The 11,292-nt window shown below is 42.1% G+C and overlaps 1 protein-coding gene across 1 annotated transcript in view; it reads left to right on the plus strand.

Annotated features, from left to right (window-relative positions):
- The window catches only part of LOC127570979 (synaptonemal complex protein 2-like), a 43,163-nt gene extending 32,137 nt beyond the window's left edge, over nt 1-11,026 (plus strand). The window contains exons 17-20 of the mRNA XM_052016949.1: nt 551-642; nt 1,228-1,324; nt 1,414-1,472; nt 10,914-11,026. Coding sequence (XP_051872909.1) covers nt 551-642; nt 1,228-1,324; nt 1,414-1,472; nt 10,914-10,965 — 300 coding nt within the window. The 3' untranslated portion in view covers nt 10,966-11,026. The remainder of the gene's footprint in view (nt 1-550; nt 643-1,227; nt 1,325-1,413; nt 1,473-10,913) is intronic.
- The last annotated feature ends 266 nt before the right edge of the window (nt 11,027-11,292 follow it).

Here is an 11,292-nt window from a genome sequence, read left to right on the forward strand (position 1 = left end):
TCCCTTTGTGCCCTATCTATCCCAGCATAGAATCCAGCCAGGCACCCACAAGAACAGGACAACGTAAGAGTAGGTCACCAGGTTCCTCAAGCATGCTGCAACATAATCATGACTGATCTACACTGGCCTCGACTCCTGGAATCCATAAACCTTTAAGTAGCCTTGGCTTGTTCGCTGATTTTTTAAAAAAAAAATCTGCTGCAGCAATGGTGGTTCCAGAGTCTGACTAGCTTATTGCCTTCAATGTGCTTCTAAAAAGAGTTGAAATTGATACTTACCTGTCCATTCTCCCAACTGGTTGTGAAAGGCACTGTATAAATTTATAATTTTTAAGGAGAGGACATGGCCATGATGGACGGAAAGGCTTCCCCCTGATGTATGCTTCTATTAGACTAAATGCTTTACATGTAGGGTAAGGGACCTGCTGTGGTAAATGACAGGAATGTCTCCATTTCAGATTTGGTAGTGACCTTGTATCCCCACTATCAAATGCCAGATATTAGACAATTATTAAGTGACGTTGATTTAATTAATGAAATGTTCTGATTAGCTTTGTTACAGGAACATGGAGCAGTACACCAGGCAGTCACGGCAATCTACTGAAAAGTTTTCTGTGCTGATGAGACAGATACACACCTACAGGTCTGGACCACTTTGTACATGGCCAATGATAAACTGGGCACTCAGTAGTACCTGAATATTCCAGGATATTAGTAGGATTATAAACTGATCAATTTGTAATGTATTGCATCAGCCTTCTGTCAATTTGCTTGAAATTTTGTTGTCCACTATTTGTGCCTGGTTGGCTACTTAATTTCATAATATAGCATCAGTTTTTGGCTCAGGAGGCCCATTCTGTCCATGCCAGTGAAGTAGCTACCCAACCTTCTCACACTAGGACAGCAGCCCACCTCCCAGTCTACTCAATCTCTCTCCCTTATTCATTTTCATTAAAGATAAATGTCATTGTTCTGCTTTGAAAGCAAAAAGAATAGAGACGTTGAAGGATTTTGTTCAAAGGTGTGAGTAGTCTTGAAATAATTGGATGTTAGAATCCAAGCCCCTGTCATTGTCTGTGACCCAGTGCCCTCTTCACTAGTAGTTGTTATTACCGATCGGATTCTTTTGATGAGTGCAGCAAGATAACATGGTTTTGGAATCCTAGTGTTCAAGGTTTATTTTTTGTCTTTTGCTGAGAGTGAATTTTAACATTCTTCTTTCTGAAAGATTGCAGAAATTGAGCATGTTTGAGTCCATTATTGACAAGGATCTGAAGAACCTTGAGGAAGACGTGCAAACTCTGCAGAACTTGGAAGAAGATTTTGTATGTGATCATTGTTTTTAATATCCCATGTACTATTTCTTCCCTTCTACCACATAAATGTCTTTTTTTCTTTCCTCTCTAAAACCTAGAATCGTTGGAAGCAGCAGTCTCTGAAGTTGTCACAGTTTTATGAAAAGTGGCAGCAAAGGTGAAGTTGTGTCTTTGTTGATATGTCTATCTTTCTCTCTGGATCTCTCTATAGGTAAAATAACAACATGGATTTGTGCAGAGTTATACAGCACAGGAACAGGCCTTATGGCACAACTTGTCCATGCTGACCAAATTGCATATCTGAGCTAGGCTCATTTGCCTGCATTTGGCCCATATCCTTCTAAACGTTTCCTATCCATGTACCTGTCCAAATGGTTTAAACATTGTAATTGTACCTGCCTCTACTACATCTTCTGGCAGCTCATTCCGTATACCCACCACCATCTGTGTGGAAGAAGTTTCTCCTTGGATCCCTTTTTTAAATCTTTCCTCTCTAACCTTAAACCTATGCCCCTCCAGTTTTAGACTCCAATACCCTGGGAAAACAACGGACCATCCACCTTATCTACTCCCCTCATGATTTTGTAAACCTCTGTAAGGTCCATCTGCCTTTCACCCCTCAACCTCTTGCATTCCAGTGGAAAAATCCCAATTTATCCGGCCTCTCCGTATAACTTAAGCCCTCCAGTCCTGGTAACATACTTGTGAATCTCAAATTTTAAATGCTTTTTGAAGAGAAACCTAGAGGGGATTACTGAATTTGAGAGCCCCCAAAGATGACTGAAAGAAATGGTGGATACATGACCACCTGAAGGCCAGAGGGTTGAAGATGGTGTGAGCAAGGCTCTGGTGAATTTGAATAAAGGATACAAATTTAGATTTTGTTTAGAGATACAGAGGTAGTGTAGTGGTTAAACCACCAGACTATTCTCCCAGGGGTCTGGGCTAACAGTCAATAGAACAGTGTCTAAATCCCACTGTGAAATTTGAGGAAGGGAAGATTTGTAAATAGTAGTGATCACAAATAAACTACCAGATTGCAAATCCTCATCAGGTCTACTAATGACCATAAAACATGGAATTAGGCTATTTGGCCTATCAAGTCTGTTCCACCATTCAATCATGGCTGATTTACTTTTCCCTCTCAATCCCATTCTCCTGCCTTCTCCCTGTAATTCTTGACGCCCTTACTAATCAGAACCTATCAACCTCTGCTTTAAATATACCAATGACTTGGCCTCCACAACTGTCTGGCAATAAACCACAGATTTACCACCCTCTGGCTAAAAAAATTCCTTCTCATCTCTGTTCTAAAGGAATGTCCTTTTATTTTGAGGCTGTGCCCTCTGGTGTTAGACTCTCCCACTACTGGGAACATCCTCTCCATGTCCACTCTGTCCAAGCCTTTCAATATTCAGTAGGCTTCAATGAGATTCCACCCCACCGCACCCCCCCCCCCCCCCCCCCCCCCCCCCACCACCACCCTGCCAAATCCTTCTAAACTCCAGTGAGTACAGGCCCAGAGCCATCAAATGCTCCCCGCATGTTAACCATTGCATTCCTGGGATCATTCTTGTAAACCTCCTGTGGACCCTCCCCAATGCCAGAGCACCCTTTCTTAGATATGGGGCTCAAAACACTTCACTGTACTCCAAATGTGGTCTAACCAATGACTTTTAAAGCCTCAGCATTACATCCTTTTATATTCTAGTTGTCTTGAAATGAATGTTAACATTGCATTTGCTTTCCTTATTACTGACGCAACCTGCAAGTTAACCTTTAGAGAATCCTGCACTAGGACTCCCAAGTCCCTTTGCACCTCTGATTTCTGAATTCGCTCCCTGTTTAGAAAACAGTCTACACCTTTATTCCTTCTACCAAAGTGCATGACCGTACACTTCCTATGCTGTATTCCATCTGCCACTTTGCCCATTCTCCCAACCTGTCCAAATCCTATTGCAGACTTCTTACTTCCTCAACACCACCTGCCCCTCCACCTATCTTTGTATCATCCACAAACTTGGCCACCAAAGCCATCAATTCTGTCATCTGGATCGTTAACATATAATGTGAAAAATAGCAGATCCAATATCGACCCCTGCGGAACACCACTAGTCGCCGGCCGCCAACCAGAAAAGGCCCCCTTTATTTCCACTCTATCTTCTGCCAGTCAGCCAATCTTCTATCCATGCTAGTACCTTTCTCTGTAATAGCATGAGCTCCTATCTTGTTTAGCAGCCTCATGTGGCTTCCAAGTACCCTTAAACCTCATCCTTAATAATGCACTCTAACACCTTACCAACCACTGAAGTCAGGCTAACTGGCCTATAATTTCCAGTCTTTTGCCTCCCTCCCTTCTTAAAAAGTGCAGTTACAATTGTGATCTTCCAGTCCTCTGGAACCATTCCCAAATCTAGTGATTCTTGAAAGATCACTACTAATGCCTCCACAATCTCTTCAGCTACCATTTTTAGATCCCTGGGGTGCAGTCCATCCAGTCCAGGTGATATATCCACCCTCAAACCTTTCAGCTTCCCAAGCACCTTCTCCTTAATAATAGTGACTACACCCACTTCTGCCCCCTGACTCTCGGATTTCTGGCATTTTACTGGTCTCTTCCTTAGTGAAGACTGATGCAAAATACTTATTCAGTTCATCCGCCATTTCTTTGTTTCCCCATTACTACCTCTCCAGTGTCATATTCCAGTGGTCCAATGTCCACTCTTGCTTCTCTTTTTACTCTTTATGTATCTGAAAAAATTTTTGGTATCCTCTTATTATTGGGTAGCTTGCCTTCATATTTCATCTTTTGTCCCTTTGTTTTTAGTTGCCCTGCTGGTTTTTAAAAGCTTCCCAACCCTCTAGCTTACCACTAATTTTTGCAATATTGTATACCCTCTCTTTTGCTTTTATGCCATCTTTGACTTCCCTTGTCAGCCACAGTTACCTCATCGTCCCTTTTAGAATACTGCTTTGGGATGAAATGATCCTGCATCTTCCAAGTTACTCCCAGAAACTCCTGCCATTGTTGCTCTACCGTCATCCTCGCTAGGGTTCCCTTCCAATCATCTTTGGCCAGCTCCTCTTTCATGCCTCTAGTTACCTTCATTCAACTGTAATACCAATGCATCTGATTTTAACTTCTCCCTCAAACTGCAGGATGAATTCATCATGTTATGATCACCGTCTCCTGAGGGTTCCTTTACCTTAAGCTCCCTAATCCAATCTGGTTCATTGCACAACACCAAATCCAGAATTAACTTTTCCCTAGTGGGCTCAACCACAAGCTGCTCTAAAGAGCCATCTTGTAGGCATTCTACAAATTCCTTCTCTTGGGATCCAGTACCAACCTGACTTTTTTTTCCCCAATCTACCTGTATATTGAAATCCCCTATGACCACTGTAACATTGCCCTTTTTACATGCCTTTTCTATCTCCTGTTGTAATTTGTACCCCACATCCTGGCTACTATTCGGAGGCCTGTATACAACTCCCATCTGGGTCTTTTTACCCTTGCAGTTTCTTAACTCTACCCACAAGGATTCTACATCTTCTGATCCTATGTCACTTCTTGCTGAGGATTTGATTTCATTTTTTTTAACCAACAGAGCCATCCCATCCCTTCTGCCCACCTGCCTGTCTTTTTGATAGGATGTGTATCCTTGGATATTTACCTCCCCAGCTGTGATCTTCTTTCAGCTATGACTCTGTGGTGCTGTGTGATACTATGCTAGCTCCTCCAAGTCTGTCCTTTCACTCCCCTTCCCCAACTCCTTCACCATACATCATCAGCTGTAGAAACACCCTGGTGAAATAAGATGGGAATTTGTAAGGGCAGGAAAAAAATGACTTGTGGGAGTGAAGAGGCTGTAAGGGAAGATGAGGTTGAGGAGAGGGGAGGTGTGATTGTAAGCATCAGGAGGTTATGAGAGGATTGGAGGGCAGTGGACACAGGAGGAAGCGTGAGTGACTGAGACAGAGATTGGAATTACTGAGGATGAGAGGTTCCTTAGTACAAAAACTAAGGGAGGAAGCAGATTTTAAATGAGGCAGAGGAGTGGGAAAGTTAAGATGATCAAAGGGGAATAAAGTGCCATGGATTATGGGGCAGACCAGTGCAGACGTGGACATGGCCTGTGTCACAGGTAAAATCAGGATGGCAGGCTTGATTAAAGAGCAAGGTGTCACCCTTCCTCAAGGCTTTGATCCACAATAAGTTAGAGCGGGCAAGAACATTGGTCGCAAGTAAAGGAACATTCTGCAGGGAGACAGAGATAATAGGCTATTCACTGTGTTAATAGGGCCAGCAATGGGGAAATGAGAGGGACGGGAGATACCAGACCCCAGAGCATCCACTGGTGGTGGGCAACCTGATTACAGAGTAAATCCAGGTTGCAGCAGTTAAGAAGGTAGCAATGAGTGTCTCTATTACGTCTATCAAAGAAAGACTCATTGTAGGCATGTCTGAGAGAGATTCAAACCCAAAACAACAGCAAGAGAGGTGAAAAAGGGGTAGGATTGGGGAGGGGTTTGACTGGGAGAAGTACCTAAAATGATCACTTAAAAAAAACAAGAAAACAAACCAATAACCTTGAATCTTAATTGTTGTTTCCTGAAGGGAGTTACAAATATTGACCTGTAGAAGTGTTATGTGACATCCTTTTTGAAAGGGCTGACTCCAGTTTTGTATCTACCTCCTCCCAGAACCCAATTCCCTTCAATAAAATCTCACTTCTATTAGTATGTCCTTTTAAATTAATGGTCCCACTTACAGAACTTCCATTGTGTCATTAAAGGAGTTGGCAATGTGGCTTTTTTTTTCCCCTTTTGCTTATAAGTGTGCAGAATGATTGCAGTCTCATTACAGATCCTTTCAGGACACTAATAGTCGCACCCTGCAGTTTGAGTATGTTGCTCCTTATTCCTGTGTTGTGCCCTGCTATTCAGCCAATTAATAACACAAGAGTATAACAAAATGGGAGCAGGAGTAGGCCACTCGGCCCCTCAAGCCTGACTCACCATTTAATATGATCGTGGCTAATCTGCCCCAGGCCTCAACTTCTCTTTTGTGCCAGATCCCATTAACCACTTTAAATAATTCTAATGATCTCACCTCCTCGATTATCTGAGCTAAATTCCGGAGATTAACTACCCTCTGAGAAGCAACTTCCTGTAGATTCCATGATCTTTAATTTTATATGAGGGACTTTATGAAATACTGCTGGAACTGAACGAAAGTAGCTTCCTGGCAGTGAATTCTAGACTCCCTGAATCTTTTGGGATGACACAATTTTTCCTCACCTCACCTTTTATCCTTCAGTTGATTGTTTTCTAATTATTGAGCTCCCTGGTAAGGAAAATAGGTCTTTTTGGTTACCCTCTCTAGGCCTCTGAAACTTTTATGCACCAAAATTCAGTTTCCTCTCAGTTGTCTTCCAAAGAAAACAAGCAGAGCCTAACAAATCTCTCATAAGTAAAACTCTCTGGCTTTGTCGATTATCCTGTAAATCTCCTTCTCCAGTATTATCACTTCCTTCCATAATGTGGTGACTAGCACAATACACAGTGCTCTAGATGTAGCTGGATTAGATTTTTATAACATCCTTTATATTCCATCCAGTGAATAATAACAAGAAGTATCTTGTATGCCTTCCTAATCATCATGTTTACCCATCTTTCTAACTTCAGGTACTTGTGAAAGAGAACTCCAAGATCCCAATTTTCCTCCACAGTATAGGATTCTCCCATTTATTGTGTAGTTGTCTTTCCAATGCATTTCAACCTTACACCTGTCCGGATTGAATTTCATTCACCATGAGAGGTCAAATGTAGGGATGTTCGCTGATGATTGAACAATGTTCAGCACCGTTCATAAATCCAAAGATATAATGAAGCAATCCACATCTAAAAGCAGCAAAGAGCTACCATTGCTAGAATCTGAATAAGGAAGGTGATCGTGGGAACCATTAAGGGAGAGGTGAATGGCAGATGGAGCCAGATAGGGGATGGGTGGAGCCTGTGGGTGAACTATGTGTAGGAGGGGGAGTGGGACAAAGATAGGTGATGGGATGGGAAAGGGGGCAGAAATGAGATGACTGAAGGGGTGGGAGGGGGTGGGGGTCGGGGAAGGGGGAAAACACTGCAGGGGAGGGTTACCTAAAACTGGAAAATTGTGTTCATACCATTTGTGTTGTAGACTACACAAGCAGAATATAAGGTGGTGGTCCTCTAGGATTTTGACCTGAAACTTTGACAATTCCTTCCCCCTCCCACAGATGCTGCTCGACCCACTGAGTTCCTTCAGCAGATTTTGCTGCTCCAGATTCCAGCAGCTGCTGTCTCTTGTCTCCAAGATTTCATTTTCTCTTCAGAATACAAAATGCCTGCGGTCAAGCAGGACACTTTTATTTAAACTACAACACATTTGAGAAACGGGCATGAGCAGTTTTTAACCAGAAAGTGCTAATTTCTCATATAAACTTCTTGCTGTACAAATGTAAGTTGTTAATATTACAGGTGTAGATGGGTCCAGAGAAAAAGTACTGGTCAGGCCCTTTTGGAAGGACGAAGGTTCCTTTTTTATCAACAGGGTGGTGAAGAAGGCATTTGGCATGCCTGTCTTCAGATGGAATATTGAGTACAGGGTGTCAAGTTACAGCTGTACTAGATGTTGGTAAGGCCACATTTGGAGTATTGCACACTGTTCTGGTCACCCTGCTGTAGGAAGGATATAATTTAACTGGAGAGAGTTCTTAAAAACATTCTTGGATTACTTGGATGTCACCAGGACTAGAAGGCTTGGGTTATAAGGAGAGGTTGGATTGACTGGGACTTTTTCCCTCTGTTGAAGGCTGAGGGGTGACCATTATAGAAGTTTATAAAACCATGAAGGGCATAGATAACATAAGTGGTCAGTGTTTTTCCCAAGGTAGGAGACTCCAAGACTAGAGGCTATAGATTTTAAATTGAAAGGGGGAAAGATTTAAAAGGGACTTGAGGGGTAACTTTAGAGGGCAATGAGCTGCCAGAGGAAGTGGTAGGGGTGGGTACAATTATGACATTTAAAAGACATTTTAACAGGTTCATGGATAGGAAATGTCTAGGGGGATGTGGGCCAAGCACTGGCAAATGGGACTAGCTCAGATGGGCAAAATGGTCGGCATGTACAAATTGGGCTGAAGGGCCTTTCATTCTGTTTGACTCTATTGTCTTGGTACTGTTCTGCACTTTTCCCCTGAAAGCCCACTCATAATTGTATTTTTCTCCATGCACAAACCACTCCCCCCCAACTCAGATTTGCAGTTCATCTCTCAGGTGTGAATAGGTTGCATCATCCAAACAAAAGGAAAACGCTGGGACCTGGAGGTGTTGGTCTGAGCTGGGGAGTGAGTTTAGAGAGCACTTCCGAGATGTGGGTCTCCTAAAGAACTAGAGAAGCACCATCAGCATTGTACAAAATCCCTGAAGTCCAAAGGTGGGTTAAGGGCACCACTTCTGGTATCCTCCCCCAGGCCAATATTCCCGGCACTGAGGCTCTCGGTTGGGTAGCCTGTGTTACTCGAGTATCCAACTCCTGAAACGAGCATGCTATTTCCAAGCCTTGTCATTGGCAAGAGTATAGGGTAGCTGAACAAAGATTCTCAAGGCCTCCATTTGTGGCAGGAGAGAATGGGTCGAAGTGGAACACCTGTGGATTCCACATTGACCTTGTCAGCTGCTTCAAAATTCAAGACAGAGGAATACTTGTTTTCATTCCAGTTCTGAGGGGAAGAATGGATGACTGTAATGAGCAAGGATATTTCGTCCAAGCTCCAAATCAATATCCCTCAATTTATTTTCCTTGCTGAGAACCAGATTGTCTGCTTGTAAATGTTACTTCTAGACTTTTAATAGTTCTATGTTTAAATTTTTTCCCACCATGGCTATTAAACTGACCAAAGCTGATCATGATTTCTGACCAATTGATTGAAATAGATGAAGTGACAAACTACATTTCAACATTGCAGACCCATAAAAATACTACATGGCTGAAATTGGAAGTTTAAAAAACCATTCTAAGTTCTCATTTTTTTTCATTATTTGTAAATATGTCAAGACAGTTAAGTTAGAATAAGATTAAATATCATATAATTCTTTTACTACCTTTTTATTAATACTCCAACACCAGGGCTTGTGCTATTATGACTTGATGAATTTGATGTTTTCCCCCAGAACTCTTGTCTGCTGGTTGATAGTAGTGGCAGCTATGAATGCCTGTAGTTGCAAAGGAACTGAGAATAACGAGGAATTCTCCACGACGCATCAATTCTCTTCCATTGTTGCTCTCGTTAGCCTAGAGTCATGGACTTGCACAGCATAGAAATAGGCTCTTCAGTCTACCTCATCCATGCCAACCATAGTGCCTCTCGATGCTAATTCCATTTAGATAGATATCTTTAGTCACATGTACATCAAAACACAGTAAAATGCAGCTTTTGCATGGAGTGTTCTGGGGGCAGCCTGCACATGGTGCCACACTTCTGGCGCCAACATAGCATGCCCACAACTTCCTAACCTGTACGTCTTTGGAATATGGGAGGAAACTGGAGCACTGGGAGGAAACCCATGGGGAGAACGTACAAGCTCCTTACACATAGTGGCCGGAATTGAACCTAGGTAGCTGGCATTTTAATATTGTTACGCTAACCGCTGCACCACCTTGCCTTGCCCATATGCCAGCATTAGGCCTATATCTCTCTCTCCTTTCTTAACCAAGTACCATTTTAAATGCCTTTTTAAACATTGTAATTGTATCTGCCTCCTACCACTTACTTCCTCTGGCAGCTTGTTCAATATAACCACCACCCTCCGTGTGGGGAAAGAAATTTGCCCCTCAGATCTCCTTTTAAGTTTCCCCCCTCTCACCTTAAACTTGTGCTCCCCTACCCTAGGAAAAAAAGATTATTCTCCCTATCTATACCCCTCATTATTTTATAATCCTCTAAGCCTGTTAAAAAAAATAATTTGAGCTTGCAAAGATGTTGAGTAATAGTTTCACTTTAAACTTTGGCTATTTAGGTCTTGTATCTTTTCACCATCTTTGCCATCTGCAGAAAGCTTCTCAATAGTCAATATTCCAGACCTAGAATGAGTTCAGAAAGCATGGGCCACATTTGACCAATTTGCTGGATTCCTTCTGAGGGGATTCTTGACTTGGTAAGAATGAAGGATAGGATAAAGCAGTGGATGTTCTCCACCTGGACTTTACATGGAGAAATATCTTGCCCAACACAGATTTGTAAGGGCTGTGCCCTGGGCATTAATGCCCATGTATTAAGTGGGGTTTCCTCAAATCTGTGAAGAAACTGACATAAAATGATTGATTAAACCTGTTTGGAAAATAATATACATGCTGGTTTTAGGGCCTTGAGAACTAGAAATACACATTACAGTGGAAGGCCAACCCTTGTTGGGGGTTTGCATTCACTCTCCACCGGAGAGCGTACTGGGGTGGTGATGATGATTAAAGGTCCTTGTGTTTGAGTTTTCCTTGGTTAATTTTTCTTGTTTTCTATAAATGTCAAGTTGCAGTACTTATTTTTGTTGTTTTTTTTGACAGAATGAATATGTTGATGTCATCCACAGAAGATAAGCCAGAAATATCCAAGTGAATGTAACACATGGTGAGGGATATATAATGAAACCTATGTGGCCTTGCACTGGTTGTAGTTCCAAAATCTATGGTCTGGAGCTTTTATGAAATTAGCAGCATTTTTTTTGTTTGCATCATCAATATTTCTCCTTCAGTATCATTTTGAGTTTGCAAGGTTCAAACTAAAGGGTTTGAGTGCTGAATGGAATATTTGCCACTAAATGTCAATATTGAGCTTTCAGTTATTTAAATGAGGTGAAATTTGCTCTGTTCCAAAACGTGTGATCTATTGGTTCATGTGTTTAATAAAATCCACACTTGCTTTATGGAAGAAACTGAGACAATA

The sequence above is a fragment of the Pristis pectinata genome, chromosome 5 (assembly GCF_009764475.1).
Source record: "Pristis pectinata isolate sPriPec2 chromosome 5, sPriPec2.1.pri, whole genome shotgun sequence".
NCBI lineage: Eukaryota > Metazoa > Chordata > Chondrichthyes > Rhinopristiformes > Pristidae > Pristis > Pristis pectinata.